Source organism: Physella acuta, unplaced genomic scaffold (assembly GCF_028476545.2).
Source record: "Physella acuta isolate Inbredline_101_S28 unplaced genomic scaffold, ASM2847654v3 ptg001872l, whole genome shotgun sequence".
Taxonomy (NCBI): Eukaryota; Metazoa; Mollusca; class Gastropoda; family Physidae; genus Physella; species Physella acuta.
The window spans coordinates 130,306-148,796 of record NW_026733378.1 but is presented as its reverse complement, the minus strand read 5'-3'; the positions used below and the strand labels follow the sequence as shown (position 1 = coordinate 148,796).

The window sequence follows — 18,491 nt, the reverse complement described above, 5'->3', positions numbered from 1 at the left end:
CTACAAATAATTGCTGTTTTAAAAATTAAGTTTTTATACAATTTTAGTTTTCCAGTATATTGAAATGTATGGAGAAAATTCTTGCTGGTCAAATTTTTTAGCAATCTTTCTTGTTTTGTTTTTTTAAATTTATCTTGTGATAATGTTGGTAGTATATTTTGTTTGCCATATAAAAATATTTTTTTAAATATTGAAAGAACTGGCAAAGATGATCATCACAGAATTATTAACCATTGTTTGAATATAATTGTCTTCTGATCTTAGTTTTATATCAACTTAAAAGATATTATTTTTCCTAATCTGAATTTTCTTTATTTTATATAATTTTTCAAACACTGTATATATATCATTGAATACATTAGTATTAAATTGTTTTGGAGGTAAATGTTTAGATTTTAATTTAAGCATCATTCAATATTACAAAATGGAATGGGTAAGACTATTGTATTAATTAAAAAGCCACCATCAAGCCTGGCAGCCTCAAGTATTTTGAGTTGGCCATTGCACATTTATTATTGTCATTTTTAATGTCTTTGTTGTAAAATAAACGTGCCATTCCTCATTCAGGGCTGTATTCTTTTTATTTGGTAAAATTTCAGAAAACAATATTTGTTTCTTGCAATTTTTTATAAACATTGTTAGCCATGAAGCAGAATGCTGAAAATGAAACATTACAATTGCATAAAACTGAAAATGTTTTTACAAAAGAAACTAATTTATTGCTTAGCTTTTATACTTCTAATAAAAGATTTGACTGCATGTAGGATAAATTAGTACTGTAGACTTTGCATTCTGCGAAGTCAAGAATTAATAGCAATGAACAATGAATCATGCTACTTAACATATTTTAATATGAAGCTCACTCTAAGTACTATATGTTAATGGCCAACACTCATAATAAAAGCAGCAGGGAAAATGGGATGAAAACAAGTTGTACTTGTACACAAATGGAATGGCACAAAAGGAAAGGGTTAATAATAAGCAACAGTAATCAGTAAACATTAGAAATTAACCATTCACTCATACGACTCAAAAAATTCTATTTTGTTATTGAGCAAATGCAAAGAAAAAAGTTTAATAATTCATGAATGTAAATAGCAACGCATCATAAAAGTAATAATTTCATCATCAATCCTTATGCACACATAACCTCTTTCTCTATATTATTAGCTTTTTAAATTTCAAAGTCATACTTTTACTTTTTTTAAAAAGCAAAGCAAAATGAAGAAGGTGCGCAAAATACTTAAACAATGCCTTACAAATGAATTTAAAAAATTAAAAAAAAACCATTGCACACAGTTCAATAGAAATATTACAGAAATCCACAAATGAGAATAAGATATCACAAAAGCCTCACTAAATAAAACAATGTAATTATATAATTACTATTTTAATTTAAAGGAAAATTTCTTATATATATATATATATATATATATATATATAAACAAGAAACCTCCAAGGATTTGTTAGCAAAGCAATACAAAAATTATTGGCGAAAATCTGAATTAAAACTATGGTTAAATTATAAGTTACTTATACTATTGAATGGGAGGCAATGTAATTTTCATACAAAATATCTACAGCAAAACTAAATACAAAAACCACATAACTTATGGGCAAACTGCTCCAAATACTTTGAATGAAGTTTTGACATTTTCTTTATAATAAACAATCATGTCTATTTCCTTCTTTGTGAAAATCTATTTACAGCTCAAATCTATCTATTCTTCTAAAACATTAGGTTGGGGAAACCCAGTATGAAATCCCTTGTGGGTGTTGATACTGAGATGCTTGAGGAGGTGGAGGCTGTTGAGTCTGGTGAAACAAATGAGCTGGAATGGACTGTGGATGAGCAGGTTGCATACCTGCAAAGTGCGTCTGATAGTGTGGGGATGGTGAAGGTGGTAGCCCTATAGTGTAGGAAGGTGGTGGTGGTGGAGGCACTGAGATGTGCTGTGGTTCTGGTAATCTCTGAATATGCTGTGCCATTGCCTGATTCTGCATGGTGAACTGTGTTGTTGTTGGCAAGGAATAAGAAACTGGAGGTGGGGGAGCAGCTGTTGATATAGCTACAGAATACTGGGGAAAGTGTTGGGTGTTTGACACTATGACAGCTGATCCTGGAGGAAGGAGGTGTTCTCCTGGCTGACTAGCCTGAGAAACAGTTATATGCTCAAAAGCTTGATGAAAATGTGGCGGCGGTTGTTGAAGTTGCTGAGCACCAATATCAAACTCATAGATCTCCTGAGTTTGGCCAGGATGAGAAACTGGGACATGTGTATGAACATGCTCTGGGTGGCCTGGTGGGGGGCCTGTTATTGCCCCATTTGGGTGTTCTAAGTGCATGGTTTGTTGAGCTGGATGCTCTATCAGAACTTGCCTAGGTGGTGGTCCTGTTAAAGCGTGTTCAATGTGTATCTGTCCAGGTGCAGTCAATCTGTGATGTGTTATATGTACAGGTGTCCCTGGTACACCTGGGTGTTCAATGACAATCTGGTTCGGTGGTCCCTCTGGTCTAGGACCTTCAATATGTAAATGTTGGTGGGCTATATTAACCTGGGGTGGAAAATTAGGGTCAGATTGTTGCAACAGATGATGACCTGGGGGAAGACCATTAGGGATTTGAGGACCGATGGATCTATGCTGGAGTGAAACACCTGATTCTTGTGACGTGGGGGGTAGATTGGGATCAGAAGGCATACTTGGATATCGCAATGGCTGACCCTGGTACTGGGGAGATGCAGGGTGCCTCTTGTCTTCTAGTTCTTCTTGAGATTCTAATTTCCCCTCACTTGGCTCTGTGCCTTCTTTTTCCAGTTCTTGTTGGGCTGAGTTATGTTTATTTTTGAGTATGCCTAAATTGAGAAAATCAACAATATTTCAAAATTATAAATTTATTTTACATGAAGATGGAGTCAATGAAAAACAAAAAGAACACCCTTTGTTTAACACAAATAATTCTGAACAACTTTTTAAGATTGAAATATTTAGTATACCCTGACATGAAAAAAAAACAACCACTAGTGTCTATGACCTACATAATTTAAGTATTAAAGGGTTTATTTTTATTATAAGAAGCTAAACATACCTCTGATTTTCTTTTTAGATGTCTCTGAAGGTGAAGGACTTACTCTCCGTTTTGAACCAGAACCTTTTAAAAAGTGTAACAAATACATAAACATGTTAGACATTGTATAACATAAATAAAATAAAAAGTATTATATCAAACAAATGTATTACCCCAAGGCACATCAGCTGATTTGGGAGGAGGCATTGTTCCTTCACCAGCCTGGGATGTGACAGCTGGTGGTGGGGGTGGGGGCATAAGAGCTGTAGAACACTGGGAAGAGCCTTGGCTTGGAGGTCTAGAATTACAAAAATGTAAATTATTAAATTAACTGCAACAAATCAAGTACACCCAAGCTAAAAAAAAAAAATTTCAATAATTATATATTAAATATATATTTTAAACTTTTCAACAGTAATAAAATTGTACAACTAAACCAATCAGACACCATTGAAAAGTTATGTTTTAATTATGAATTAATTATGTAAAATACCTGTTTTCTAAGCTGGGTGATCTAGGCAACTGCTGTGTTGGTGACAGGGAAGGTGGGGGAGGCCCAGTCATAAAATGGGGAGGGGGCAGTCCAGTGTGATAAGGGTGTGCAAGTATCTGCTGCCCCTCTGGTGGAGGCTGAAACAGCTGGGGAGATGACTGGATTATTGTCTGACCAAGATGAGCAAACTGGTTCTGATCTGGTGGGATATGACTTAATTGTATCAGCCCATGATGGGATGTCTGTATCAGCTGTGCACCTTGTGACATTTGAGAGTGCAGAGAATGAGGAGGTGGACTTGATCTCACAAGATTGACTAGATGAGGTGGACCATGCTGAAATTAAAGATTTGAATGAATATAAATTTTTTTAAATAATTGTAAATTAAATTGCAAGTTTTGAAGAAGAAAAAGTACTGGGTGATTAACTTGTTTAAGAACGAGAAGCAAAGTAAAATGTAAACAAACCTGGTATCCCAAAAGATTTTCTGGAATTTTATCATCCTTCTCTTCTGTGAACCGACGCTTTGGCTCTTCTTCCTCCAGTCTAGGGGTGGTATAATAGGTGGGACCACTAGAAGCCATAGTGTACACCAATGAAGTAGGTGCAGACATTGAGATAGAATGGCCAGGGGGGACATTAATTGGAGTCTGTGTAATAGATATTAAGATTATATTACTCATGGTCTAAACTGTATGACTATATATTTAATGCAATTCTTAAAGACAATTTTTTAAAGCAATGGGGTAATTTAAATACAAAAGAAACAATGAACCTGTTGTGCCAAGATATGCTGAGTAGGCTGAGTCAGCATTGGAGGTCCAGCTTGCTGTACTATAGCATGTGAGGCAATAGAAACTGGCTGTGAAACAAGGTGCATGGGAGGCTGAACATGGCTGTAAACCCCATAGTGGGATGGCAAAGCTTGTGGAGCTGGAGAGGGTGCAGGGACTATTTGCTGAAGTCCTACTTGGGCTAATGCTTGAGGTGTGCCGGGTGGAGGTTGACTTAGTATCATTTGTTGTTGAGCTCCTAGATCCAAATGGGCTGGGGAAAATTTTAAAATATGCACTTGTTAAAACAAGGAACAGCATAGTTGAATGATAGATCATAGGACTGCTAACTTGAAAGTCAAGTTCAGTTTGCGGGCTCAAGTCAATTGCACATCCCCACACTGTAATGAGTACCTGATTCAGGTTAGAAAAGTAAAGCCAGCTGGGCATAGTGCTATTCCTTCATAAACAATGGTCACTAAAACAAATGAACTTGACTTTACTTGCCCCATGGACCAGTCAAGTTAAAACTGGTACTTAACTATTTTTCAATTATTAAAACACACATCATCTCCATAAAATGAAAAAAGTATTTGCTTTAATTCTAACTATACATACTTGGTTGTTGAGGTAACATAGAAGCTGCAGATGCTTGCATAGTGTTTAGTATTGGCATAGAAGTCAGACTTAAGCTTGAAGGGATCATCAAAGTCTGTGCTGTGTTAGTTAACCCTTGAAAATGTTCAATTGACTTTAGTTAACAAACCAGTTAAAGTTTTTATATTAATAAAATGTATTAAATGGTAAAATTAAAATTTTAAGCAAAGAATTTAATAATTTTGTGTGTTTTACCTTGTGGCATTTGAGACAACTGACTAGCCACTGATCCTGGTGGCATTAACATGGTTGGTGGCCCAAGTTGTTGTACTGTGTAATAATTAGTATATTAACAATTTTATACTGTAAACTAGTTCTATTGACTAGAAAAGACATCAAATTAATTACATTGTTACCATCATAATACCTATAAGTCGCAAACCTTTAATAGTGTAGAGGGAAAATAGAGCTAATTAAGGAACTAACTAAAGTAATGAAAAAAGACATGGTTTAAAAAAAGGCTAACCTTGAGGTTGTAATGCTTGTATGGTTTGTTCTGTCATAGTAATGGTGGCTAGACCAGGCCCAGGATGCCCAATCTGTGCCTCAACAAAAGTTGGAGCTGTGAAATATTAATGAATAACATAAAATCAATCATGATAAATCCACCCTGTTAAAGAAAAAGTTATAATAAACAGCCTACAAAAAGGATAAAATTGCCTAAATTATTTCTGAATGATTGACTTCCATTCACTGAACGCATTGGTGCTCCTGAAAAAGAAATACAGGTTAAATGATGAAACAAATTCTAAGAATAATGAAAGTCAATTTTCAAACTATGTTTAGAATAATCAGTCTTATTTACTCAATTTGGTAAACTTCTAACTCAAAATCAAGGTAAAATGCACTATTACATCCCTAACTTTAAAACCACAAATCAAGCTTTTAAAGAAAAATGTGTCATTAGCGCCATAAATGTTGGAAATGGGGGCTGGAATAACTCAACCACTGTGGAGTTCTGAAGTTCAGATGGATTATTATTTTTTTCATATAGCATTGTTATGATTTTTTATCAGCACAAACATGCAAGTTGTTAAAATAAGGTATCTTAAAACATGCAATCCTTTTAAAGGAATTTCTTTTTTTCTCGTTACCATTATAGAGCCAAAATAATTTTAACCGTTAGAAAATAGTATGAGAGTGAGAGCACATCAGAAATGCTTTAAACATAAATTATGGTTTTCTTATAAAAGCCTGAGGAATTTTAAGAAAAACTGAGTACACAATAGCTCAACACTAATATTTGTTATGTTGAAATGCAGCTAATGCTAAGTACAGCATTGGATCTACTATGAAAAAGTTGTGTATTAATGAAAGCTAGAGATATTTATCCAATTAGAGCTGAAGTAACTGGAAAAGGAGCCTAGACAATAGAAAAATAATTAGAATTACATCTAGACAGAATATATGTCATAGCAAACTAGATGAGAGCACAAAAAGAAAGTCTGCCAAAGTTACAATATTCAATGGGTCAACTCCACTTGAACGGTTCCTTTCTTAAATCTGCATATTAAAATTTGCATTATTTTTTTTTTATTTTAAGGAATTAAATAAAACTGGAATGTTTCAAAAGAAAGTTAAAAAATCTTTCACACCAATTATTTGAACTCACAACATTTGATGTTGACTTGAGACTCTAAAAGAACAAATTTATAGAACAAATTTTTAATAATGTATGCAAGCCTGTAGCCTTCAGTTTGTTCTTGTAAATGAGAGAAGGTTGTTCGGCCCGCAGACATCTATATAGGAGATGTGTATCAGTATCGTGACAACAACAATGTCCCGGCACCTTCTTTATCTCCATGGATGAACAGATACATAGAGAAACAAATAAGCCAAGATGGCACCATAGAAGAAAATGTAAACACTTCTTATTGCTGTGTTGGTTATGAAGAAAGTATGAAAAATTATTACACCCTGAAGTGGAATCATACCTTATTAAAAACATTTGGAATTGAAACATTAAATCAAAAAACCTCATTCATAAGCAAACATTGAATTGAAAAATTGAAGGGAGGACACTAGCTAACAGTATGTAATAAATAAATATCTAACTTCAGTACATGCATAATGCACTAGAGGATAACCATGGATTCTTCAATCTCTATCCTTGGATAATTTCTTAAATTTAGAACAAGAATCTAATTTCTGCAAGACCTGTAAAAACTTAAAAACCAAGGAAAATAAAAACAAAGTGAACTGTTTCAGCCATTTTTTTAGGATAGCATAATAGCAATATACTCAGATACTAAATATGTTACCTGTAAAGAAAGAGTTATTTAAGTTTTGAAGCAATTACATTTATTATTTGTTGACAGTTAACATTTAAAAGAAAAATGAGTTTCCACCAAAAAAGTAGTTTATATTTTCATATTTATAATAAAGGAAAATGTTACTTAATTTATTTTTCAGTGCTGTTTATTGCAACATGCCATCAAAATAATTTAAATAAACTTGTCTCTGATTTTTTTTAAAAACTATTAAGTTAAAAAATTAATTTAAAAAAAAACTTTGTAAACACAAAAAAAAAACAGTAAATCACAGTCAACATAAACAAACAGAAAATGAATTACAACAGACATAAGAAACAATTTGTTGAGCAAAATGGACAAAGATTGACTCCATGTGAGAGCTGTTTGATGAGTGATACGACTTCAAACCTGGTGTACAGAATTAAAATTTTGGCTTTTTAACAGCCAAAAAAATTAGTGCAGACTTACGCTGCTGGGGTACTCCTGTTATGAGCCCTGTGGGGACTGATGCTGGAAGTGCAGCTAGAGCCTGCTGGAAACTGACATACGATTGTTGCACCTATAGAGAAATAATCAAGTAAACATGGCATGGTTAATTATGGAGTGCAGCCTCTAGAGGAGACTGCGACATCCATGCTAAGTAATGATGGGTTGGACAAAGAGGATAAAACTGTTTCAAATATTAGAGAGGAAATAATGCATGTCCAATAGTTTACTGCATACACGTCTGTCAGTGTCACAGCAGGGTGCTGGAGAATTGCAATAAAAATTGTTTTCTTCTCTCGCTTTTGAGCAAAAGCAAATGAACAATAAATCACTTTTAAACATGCCATTTAATCTGTGACCCTGGCAGACATGACAGCATCCACAGCTTGCAAAGTCAATACCGGGTGTCCATATCTAACACTCTGATGTTGGATAAACAGTAGTGTTAAATCATGCAAATGTAGAAAATTAAAATAGGTGATAGTGGTTTTTCATGGTAAAATATAAATATCTTAAAAATGTAATCAACAGCAACTTCTTAAGCTTATTAGTTCTGTTTATATTTTTTATTATAAAAAATTAATAATGGATCTTTTCTTCTCAAACTATATTAGGCAATTTTACTAATTTATATCATTTAGCAAATTTTCATGTATAAAAAAAAATAACATCCAAATGGAATATTAAAACATGTAACAATACTTTTCAAATCATAAGGGTTGGCTGCTTAGCAATGAAAAGAAATTGCTGTTGTCACCTTTTACCTGTTGAGTTTACTATCAAAGTAATAAAGTATGTTATAAAAATATTTTAAAGCAGGCTGTGGATAGGGTCAAGTTATTTTCTCAAGAGATTTTTTTTCACAACCAGTAAAAACAAGTTTTGGGATACTTAATTGATTAAACCAGGGCTCTGCTAGAAGGTGAACTGTAATTAGAATAAAACATACATTAAAGTACAAATTACAACTGAGTTGTAAAGAGAAAATAATTATAGGTAAATATTTTTCTGTATATGGTCCTGTCCGTTTCATCTTTACCTGAATACAAATTGTTATGGCAATGTTATCTGCAATTTAAACAACATTACAGTTAAAGAAAAAAAACATTGGCCATACACAGGCCATCACCTTTACAAATGTTTTGAATTTGTAAAACTTTCCCACTATTATTTAAGCCTAAAAATGTAACTGATATCTGTAAAGCCAAAGAGTCCTAGTTTAAAAAATGTAACTGAAATTAAACTTAAACATAGCTTAATGGGATTAAAACACTGAGTTAATAGACAAGAATGTTTAAACACTATGTTAATCACTTACTGTTTGTATCAAATTTTCAGCCAACTTTTTAGCCTCTTGTAATGCAACATAAGAGTGGTGCCTATTATAAATGGGGAAAAAATTATATCAACTTTTTGTGTGTATAGAAATAGGTCATGCATACTATTTTTAATTGAATATTCTATTTACTTACTCAAGATGGACATGCATAGGTTCAATGGAATCCATTCCATTCATTCCACCAAATCCAGATCCTTTACCCCTAAGACTGACAGCTGCTCCAGTTTCTGACTGAATATGCATAAGATAGCTCCCCTAAAAAATTATAAACAGTGTAAAATTATAAAAAAGATAACCTAAAGGTTTATCATAGCAGATATGTAATATATTGTATTGTAACTATAATTCTAACACTATAATTCTAACCGTTTACTGTTTGTTAAAAAATGTAATAATAAAACATTCAAACAAATAAACTAACAATGCATTTAAAAGCTAGGCTCATTATTATTTTAAACTAACTTGAAATTCGACAGTTAGTCAGCTATACTACCTTGCAAGGTTAATACATATATTAAAGGCATGAAAACAACATTAAAAGTTTTGTTGAACTTCCAGGAAACTTACTCCAGGGCCTAATAACTTGTTCTTAGTATCAAAATTTGGTGGTGCATGTTCAAGCCCTATATATAAATTTTCTTGCAAGACTGTTATCTTTGAAGAAGAAAAAAAAGTTGTTTTGGATTTGGTATAAACAAGCATATTAAACCAGTTCAAATAAAACAAAATTCAATCTTTTTATTTAAACAATCAAAACTTTGCACTTAAAAATACTCATTAATTATTTAGAAATGTATCATATTCTAAAAATTCCTTACTTGCTGAGGTGGGGGATGTGAGTGGGGTACAAGTTGAACTTGAGGTGGTGGTGGTGTAGGCAATGACATTAAAGGGGGCGGAGGTTGGCCCCTAAAACTAAATCGATTATTATTTGCATTTGGTCTGAATGGCTGTCTCATCCTCCCACCACGATTATGGTTGGCACCTCTGACTTTTGCCTCAGACTTGCTCCCACACATGCTTCGAATTATTTCATTGATTTTTTGCACAGCAACTAAAATTTGTAAATTGAGGCACATTTTTTTTCACAATCAGCTATTAAAATAATTTTACAAAACTAACATTTTACATAGATTCATTAGCAAATACACATGCAAAGAGTTTAGAGGGAATTCTGCACATATTTTCCCTAACATTTTCTTAATTTTTTGGAGGGGTTATCCATTTATGACATCCAGAAAATGTTATTTCTATAATGTATGTAACTTACTGTCAACCGATTCTTTGGACGCTGCCTGAACATTCAGGTATAAACAGCGATCACTGAAAAGATAACATTTTGAAAATCAGTAAAACAAAACCAGAAGAAAATCAAAAGCTTAATTAGTATAAAATGTAACAATGAGCCTACCTTGGGCTTCTGGCCTTTTCATCAGGTGCCATAAATCTTCCCCTTGTTGTGACAGCTGCACCGCTGGCCTTAGAAATCTATTAAAAGATTGTCAAAGAAAATATGTAAAAAAACCAAACATGTTTGGACTAATGTATGATACTGAAATTATAGGGCATACTTATTGAAACAAGTCTTATATTACTGAGATATAGAATTCAGAATATACTAAAAACCTCTTCTTGTGTAGTTCCTCTAGTCAATGTATTTCGACAAGGGGTTGTTAAATTGTTTATTTCCACCTCTGCCACCACTAAGCTATTCGGACCTCCAGCCTGTAAAGTTAAAAAATTTATGATCAAAATCATTATATTATAGGGATATTAAATCTTGCAAATGGTGATGTCAACAGGTAAGCTTTCGACTGAAACCTCAGGGCCATAGGAAAGCGGGTCTAAACACTTGTGGAGGAATGTGGAAGTAGAAGCAAAGGCTGTACGGCTTACACGGGCTCACTAAAGAGAGCTGCCCAAAATAGAGGGATGGACAGGTGCAGCTGCAGCCATTTACTCTTAAGAGGCTTCACAGGATTTAAGTTCAACATAATTATATAAATAACAGTTTAGAAACATTCTTGACCTTTTTAGTAATGACATTCGTGGCTGCATGAATTTGATTTGGTTTCAACATTCCTTTAGCTATTAGCATAGCATTTACTTTAGCTGCAGCTTCTGCAGCAGCTTCTAAACTACTTCTGTCTTCTGGATCTTCATGACCAAACATGATTCCATGACTGTCATACATATCCCTAAAAAAATAAAGTAACAAAGTGTGATCATGTGATTTTGATTATTAGCAGTCATTAGCTGTACCTATATATTTGTATGGGGCTAGCTGGTATTGGCATTACAATTACGACTTAATTTGAGGTTTAAAATACTGGCTACTAATTACAAGTGAAATTTGACACTTAAATTAATTGTATCGCACTAATTTATTGGCCGACCATTGTTATTGCAGTGGCAGCATTTTATACTATAAATAAATAGCATTAAAGTTAAAGTATTCTATAGAAAAAATCTGGTGTCCAGACATCATAAAAACTATTAAAAAAGGCTTGATAACTTTGAGCTGAAGAAGGAATCAGGAGGGTATGTATTATGTATGTACGTACATCATAGGGCACAAGCTGCCTACCACCAAGCTAAAAAAATTGTGGGGGATTTTTCAAACCATGCTGTAATGATTACAGTTACACAGTATTCCCCTATTACCAGTGTCCGATTATAAAATCCTAGACTATTTCTAGTGTACAGTGTCCTGAATAGGGTGTGGGGAAATTGCGAGACGCGAAAAGCGAAATGGCGAGGCGGGAAAACGCGAGAAGGGCGCGAAAACGGTCGGTCACGTGACTTTTTTGTCTCGCATTTTACCACAAGCCGATACTTACGCTGGGTGGTGTTGAAATGCGAAGATTTCTGCGAAAAATTTACCGCACCCGATTTTCAGTGGTATTTGGTCCAGACTTCAAACACGTTTTCTTTACATTGTTAAAACTTTCGATTTTTCCGTCGCTAGACATACTGATGATTTGTCAACTCCCCCCATCTTTTGTGTCGACTTAGAATACCACCTTGTTCGAAACCGACGGTAATACCGCCGACGATAGATCAACTTCTGTCTTTTGTGTGGAACGCCGAGGCCGCCTGATTTACCGTCTTTGAAGATCGCCGTGCCCGGATCCGCTGCCGCCGCAAACATATTTTCTATTGTTGCATAGAAATTTTGTATTATAGCCGCCGCCTGCGATTTTTTTCTAGTTTTTTTTTTACCATATAAATCTAAGCACAAGGAAATGCCTACATCATTTGGATACAACAAAATAAAGTGACGTCACCGATGTTATCAGTTGCTCGTGCTATATCGTAAGCTATGGGCCTACTTCAAATATTTTTAAAACCAAGTTGAACTTATCTGAATTTTTTGGGGTCTTCCATAAATGACGTCACACTCGTAGGGGGGGGGGTTTGTAATTTTATGACGATGTGTGATGAGGGGGAGGGGGGGGGGTTAGATGTGAAGTCACACTATAAAAAAGCAATGTTAGAAAAAGAATTTTAGACGTTTTTTCGCGTTTTAGAAAACTGTTTTAATACATTGTAATAGGAATTGATTAAAATACTCTATTTTGACCGAAATTAGACAAGATTTTGAGAAAATATCGATGTTTTAAAAAAACTCAACTGCTGGTGACAACAATGAGCAAGACATTGCCAAAATTACAGAAATTATAAAAAATACAAATTATAAAAAACGGAAAACAGATGTTGAGCGTGCGGATGATGATGATAAGAACATGGGTGCCAGTGTTGTTTGTGGGATGAACGAGGAGGTCAACTGTGATGAGAATGTGAAATGTTGTGAATGTGGATTGGAAGAAGTAGCAAAAGAAAAATGTATAAATGGGAGTCTAATGAACTGGGTTGGGTGTACTATGTGTGAAAGATGGTGTCACGAGGTGTGTTTGAGGACTGTTTCAGAATATTATGTTTGTAAATTTTGTTTGTAATTAAAATTACTTAATAAAAAAATAAATTGCACTTTTTTAAGTTTTTAGAATTGTTTATACTTTTACACTTTTTGCAAGTACAAAAATCCATAAATAGATGTTGCAGAATATCTCTCCTGCTGACAAGATTATACCAATTCACAATGACACAGCTCACGTTTGTATAAACATGAGCAGGCTAGATTTTTAAATTTATGCCGACTGAGACGGGATTTTCCTCTCGCTAACGAGAGCGGGCGATGACAGTAGCACAGCAACGATGTTAGGATCTTTTAATAGATAGATCTACATATAGATCTATCTATCTTCTTAGTATCTAGATAAAAAATAACAACATACAACACTCGTGTTAAAGGGTATGGCTAAATGCTTGTTTATTTTAAAACAAAAAAAAATAATTTAAATAAATAAAGATGGAAAAAAAAAGGAAAAAACTTTTTTCGCAAAAAGTGTCTCGCTATTTACCCTTAATTCCGCAGGTATGTCTCGCATTACCTTCTCGCATTTTCCCGCCTCGCCATTTCGCTTTTCGCGTCTCCCAATTTCCCCACACCCTCCTGAATAGTTAAAAAAAATATTGGTAGACTAGATCTAGATCCTAGCTGCTATGAGTATGGTGAACTGGGAAAGGCTTAGTGTAGACTTAGAATGGCTTGGCTTAGTTATCGGCTTAGATCTAGATGAATCTAGATCTAGATTTCTAGATCTAGAGTACGTTTACTCGTCTTTGTTGTAACCAAGTTGTAAGAAAAGCTTTTCACATTGAGCCTAAATCTAAAACAATTACCGCTATCATTTGCTCTAAATGATTTAAAAATGGACGTCGCAAACAGATAAAAAAAGAACAATATATTTTAGTCTAACATGTGTTTTAGATAGGTTCTAATAACGACTTTAAAATAGAGATGAGATTTTTTTAAATACATGTCTATTCTCAGTAATCTGCCAACGACGCCATATTCTGCTCAGACAGAGCTATTTTTAACCTAGTCCGTCAGAACGCAGGAGCCAGAGTTTTAACACATAGGCTACTTGCGCTAGCCTAGCCTCATGGGTATAATATAAATTCTACAATACCTTATATTTTAGATAATTTTAGTGTTTGAATTGTTTATGCATTCATGAGGTTGATATTCATTTAACAATTAAAACCGTATTTAAAGTAAAATACGCTTATAAAGTTACGAATACTTTTCAAACGTATCTTTTTAGAGAGAATATTTTTTAAAAATATTTTGTATTTATTGATTATTAAGACGAAGCTCAATTAGGCATGATAGATCTGCCAAAATGGCTGCGCCCATGTAGAGTTGACTTCCAAACTAGTAAATGTCAATCAATAATAAAATGAATAAGCTAGATTAGTAGATTGGCCCCTCAAGAAAAAATTTTAGGGAAAGAAATATACCATTTTCCCCGTTTTCTAGGTTTAATTAAATTAATTTTAACTGCCTGAATTTTAGAGACTTAACCTCTTCTAATCAAGAACAAGCTAGATTCTAGATTCTTTTTTTGGTAATCTATCGCTTTAGATTTTTACGCAAAATCACCCGCGACTAGTAATGTGAAAAACAGGTGACTCCTTAAATTTTAATAATTATTTCACATTTATAGGAGGATTTTAGCTTTGAAATTTACAAAAATGTTTCATTTATGTACTTGTTTTTAAACAATTGAATTAGGCCCTAAAACTTTTCAGTAATAGCAATAAATGTCTTAAATGAAGACTAGCGATGTTTCCAACAGATGCAACCATGCTCATTTACTATAGCAGGCATCTTGTTTAAGTTGTTTTTTTTGTAAACTAATAGTGCGAGCTAGGCAGGAGCCTATAGGTGTGCAAATAAGAAAGAGGAAGTGGCGCTGGGTGGGTCACACACTGTGAAAGGCTCACCCAAGGCCAAATGTTACACGCCAATGGAACACCCAGGGAAAGCGGAAGAGAGGGCGCCCAAGACAGTCCTGGAGGCGGAGTCTTGTTGAAGAACTGAAGCCAACAGGGATGTCTTGGGAGATGGCAAAATCAATAGCCGGGGATCGGAAGAAATGGTGGAGGCCCTATGTAAAGAGGACTAAGTCAAGTCAATAGCACGAGATTCAGGGGAAGCCACTCTATTTTACAAATGGCTGCTGTTTATATAGCAAATCTTGCTCACAAACACTGCTGTTAAAAGTTCATTTCTGGCCTATGTTGATATATTTAGCCATTGATTTAGGTTTATTATTCATTTATCTATAATATTTGACACAAATATATCACAATATACTTCTATTAAAGCCTTGACAATGAGGTAACTTTTTCGTACATTACTAGCCGTGGGCGATTTTACGTACCTAAAACGATAGATTACCGTTTTTTTTAATTGTGTAAAGTGTAAATTACTTTTAAAATTAGGATTACAGAAAATACTAAAACATCAAATACATTCACTCTTTATAAAGTCTGACTAAAACTAGTCATGAGTTTATAACTATATTAATTTTAATTACACTGTGCATGATTTAAAAAATATTTAATGAATTTTAATGGGCCTCCCGAATAATTTCTAGACTTTTCTCAGTAGGGTCCATTAGGTTACTGATTACTATTAGCCGCTAATTAGCCTCAAGGCAGGGGGCTTGTAATTTTAATATTAATAATAAGTACAAAAGTATTATAGTATAGTAGTCCATCTAGAGGCCTACTTAGCCTACTTATCAAAATATTTTTAAATGATAGTAAAAAAAGGCTTTATTAGGCCTAATTATTAATTTATTAATAATATTAAAATATCGAATAGGCCTATTTATATTATTCTTAATCTTGTGGGGCCTGATTATTATTTTCATTATAATTACTATTGTTCAAAGTAATTGACAACAACCCTTAATTAACATTTAACACCATATGTATTTTTATTATGTTGACCAAAAATGCAGCAAGTCTTTAGAAATTTTAACACTTTATCATTTTGAAAACATGCTTCTCATTAAGTTACCTAACTTTATTTTATTATTTCATTTAATTTTAGCTTAATTAACTTACTAAAAACAAACAATGAGTCAAGCAGACCACACAGATGTACAAGGTCAGAGTAAAATGTCAACTAAAGAAAATTCAGCAACTGCTGTAGATAAATCAATTAAAGAAAGAGTTCAACAAACTAAACCGACAACAACTGGATGGGGTAGTCTACCGTCAACATCAGTCTTTAGAGCTGTCAATTTTGAACTTTTTGTTAAACCAGTATGTATTTTGGATTACTTTAAAAATGGTTATTTATATTAAAGTCTTCTAAAACAATCTAAGCTTATACGTCTGCACACTTTATTATGAGGTAGACCCTAATTTCCTTGAAATAACATACTAACAAAATTTTTAATTTGAAAGAAATTTGATAGTACTATTAGTGGAGTTATTAATGCTGATCAAAATGACTGATGAATCTCTTTGATTTTATCATAAACTACCATATCCGTTGTGCATGTTACATGCCTTAAGTTATTTAGGTGTAACACAGGCCGACACTACCCATAACATTGAATCTTAAATGTTTGGGCACAGGCTTGTTCACACTACCACCCAGATTATCCTCAGCGTGCTGTATGAACCTTAGTGTCTACCTTAATCACCCTCCGTAATAGTGAGGTAGAACACACTTCAGTGTTCGGTGCATCGCGCTTATGAGCCACTGGTTCCACTGCCACAGATTCTATTTAATCAAAGATTATAGCATCCCACTGTATCCATAGTAGGTACCATAGTGCCCACAGGTGAACTCAGGATGCCTGCTGACATATTTTTATTTATTTATTTATATATAGAGAGAGATAAATAATGTTGTGGTATTTTAAGAGAAAGTAGGTGTAGTACCAGTGACTTACCTTTTTATGATATTTTAAATAATTTTTTTAATTGAAATAATGGTAAAGGTGTGGGTTTATTTTTACGCTTTTCTAGGTTTGATATTACTTTTATTAATTATTTGTAAATAATAATTTGACTAAAAGATAATAAACTAAGATTATTTACTTATTTCCATTTAGTTTTATTATTTTTTTAAATAAAAATATTGTAAAATCATTATCTTTTTATTTTAAAGTGTGGTGGTTGTAAAATAAATGCATCATCAGTTCATTTTGCTATCTGGAGAGTAAAAATGTTTACATTGTCCAGACAGGGGTTTAACAACAGCATAATTGTTTCCAGCACAAACTTACCACCTTATAATGAAAGTATGTAAAATGTAAAACAAGTTGTAACCACTGGAGTAAATGTTGGTAATTCTTAATGACATGTTTTCATTCTACAGAATAAACTCGTAATGGCCTGTGGAGTATTGGCTTTTTCCAGTTGTGTAGCTTACATAGCTTATATGAACTTGACAGATGACAATAAAAAGGGAACATACGTAACCCTGGATTCAGATGGAGGATTAACTGTTCGACAAAAAACATCTCGCTGGAATTAGTTAATGTTGTTCTAACTATTCTGTTACTCAATTTAAATTGAACAAAGGCTTTCACTAAATTATCTGACATGAATAAAAATATGATAAATTAGATTTGGTACTATAAATTGCAGCAAAATACACTATTGTCACTTAATTAAAATTACACATTCTGAATCAAAGCAGCTGTACATGCAGTTCATTTAGTATTTTATACATAATTTCCAAATATTTATCAATCTTTATAAGTGTAGGGCAATTTTTGTAAGTTCTTTTTAATACTTAGTTAATACTTTATGTATAGCTGACAACTACTGTTTTTGTAATTCTAGCCATCAAAACTTTCCAGAAGAATCCTATTTGTTTTATAATTTAATGATATACTAAATTGTTTGGCAGTTTTCTTTTTCAAGAAACATGTTTTAATATGTAGATGAATTGTGATATGTATTTAGTAGTTATGTATATAATAATAGTAGTACAACAATCTTGATAATATATTATAATAAATATGAGATGTTAAAATATCTTCTTTCTTGATCACTTGGTTCTTTAATTTATTAGAAAAAATAGTGCATCAAAAATTACAACACTTTCCTGGAACACATAAATTGAGTTTCAGGGGAAAGAGTAAGAATAATTTGCTGAGTGGGATTGGGATGCAGTCCATGGACTCAGTGGACTAATCTACCAGCTAGTCCTCTAAGAGTTAGAGACTCAAGTCAAATAAAACAAAATGCCAAGATGAAATTTTACAATAAAATGTTTTTTCTTGAGAATGTTCTATATATTTTTTTTTCTGCTTGCTTGAGATGTGCTTTTTTAAGGGACAGAGGTATAAAAAATTTTTGTTCAACCCTCCTTTGGTGGGTACCTACCGTTGTAGAAAGTGAAGGCATATGGGCATAATGCTGACCACACCATCACAAAATAAAAGATTTCATCTGCTCTATGGATCATTAGGTCTGAAGGGAATTATATTTATAAACTGAAACAATGTTTACCCATGCCACAGAATGATTCCATTAATTTTGA

General features: G+C 33.3%; 2 protein-coding genes across 4 annotated transcripts; one reads left to right on the top strand and one right to left on the bottom strand.

Moving 5' to 3' along the window:
• Positions 1 to 328: 328 nt before the first annotated feature.
• LOC131930988 (trithorax group protein osa) lies at positions 329 to 14,021 on the bottom strand. 3 transcript variants are annotated; one of them, XM_059287659.1, is made up of 19 exons: positions 13,951 to 14,021; positions 11,097 to 11,265; positions 10,694 to 10,792; positions 10,479 to 10,555; positions 10,338 to 10,390; positions 9,886 to 10,121; positions 9,635 to 9,721; positions 9,201 to 9,322; positions 9,047 to 9,107; positions 7,711 to 7,801; positions 5,457 to 5,552; positions 5,186 to 5,260; positions 4,952 to 5,065; positions 4,336 to 4,607; positions 4,028 to 4,210; positions 3,561 to 3,895; positions 3,241 to 3,365; positions 3,089 to 3,151; positions 330 to 2,855 (listed from the first exon to the last, which is right to left on the bottom strand). In XM_059287659.1, coding segments are annotated over exons 1-19 (3,378 nt in total). In that variant the 5' UTR covers positions 13,953 to 14,021; the 3' UTR covers positions 330 to 1,737. The 3 variants fall into 3 exon arrangements, with proteins under 3 accessions (XP_059143645.1, XP_059143642.1, XP_059143644.1); XM_059287661.1 differs by lacking the exon at positions 13,951 to 14,021 and adding an exon at positions 13,814 to 13,946; XM_059287662.1 differs by lacking the exon at positions 5,186 to 5,260 and having other exon boundaries at positions 329 to 2,855.
• A 2,003-nt stretch (positions 14,022 to 16,024) lies between these two features.
• LOC131930987 (small integral membrane protein 8) lies at positions 16,025 to 18,200 on the top strand. The gene is made up of 2 exons (XM_059287658.1): positions 16,025 to 16,252; positions 17,319 to 18,200. The coding sequence occupies exons 1-2, from the start codon at positions 16,064 to 16,066 to the stop codon at positions 17,475 to 17,477; spliced, it is 348 nt and encodes a 115-aa protein (XP_059143641.1). The 5' UTR covers positions 16,025 to 16,063; the 3' UTR covers positions 17,478 to 18,200.
• Positions 18,201 to 18,491: the final 291 nt, after the last annotated feature.

Bases quoted from the DNA above. Each gene is read 5' to 3' on its own strand.
- LOC131930988 (XM_059287659.1), bottom strand. The intron at 10,122-10,337 runs GTAAGTTACATA...TACAAATTTTAG, and splicing joins GTCCAAAGAATCGGTTGACA to TTGCTGTGCAAAAAATCAAT. The intron at 3,152-3,240 runs GTAATACATTTG...ACTTTTTAAAAG, and splicing joins ATCAGCTGATGTGCCTTGGG to GTTCTGGTTCAAAACGGAGA.
- LOC131930987 (XM_059287658.1), top strand. From the start codon at position 16,064: ATGAGTCAAGCAGACCACACAGATGTACAAGGTCAGAGTAAAATGTCA. The intron at 16,253-17,318 runs GTATGTATTTTG...TTCATTCTACAG, and splicing joins TTGAACTTTTTGTTAAACCA to AATAAACTCGTAATGGCCTG.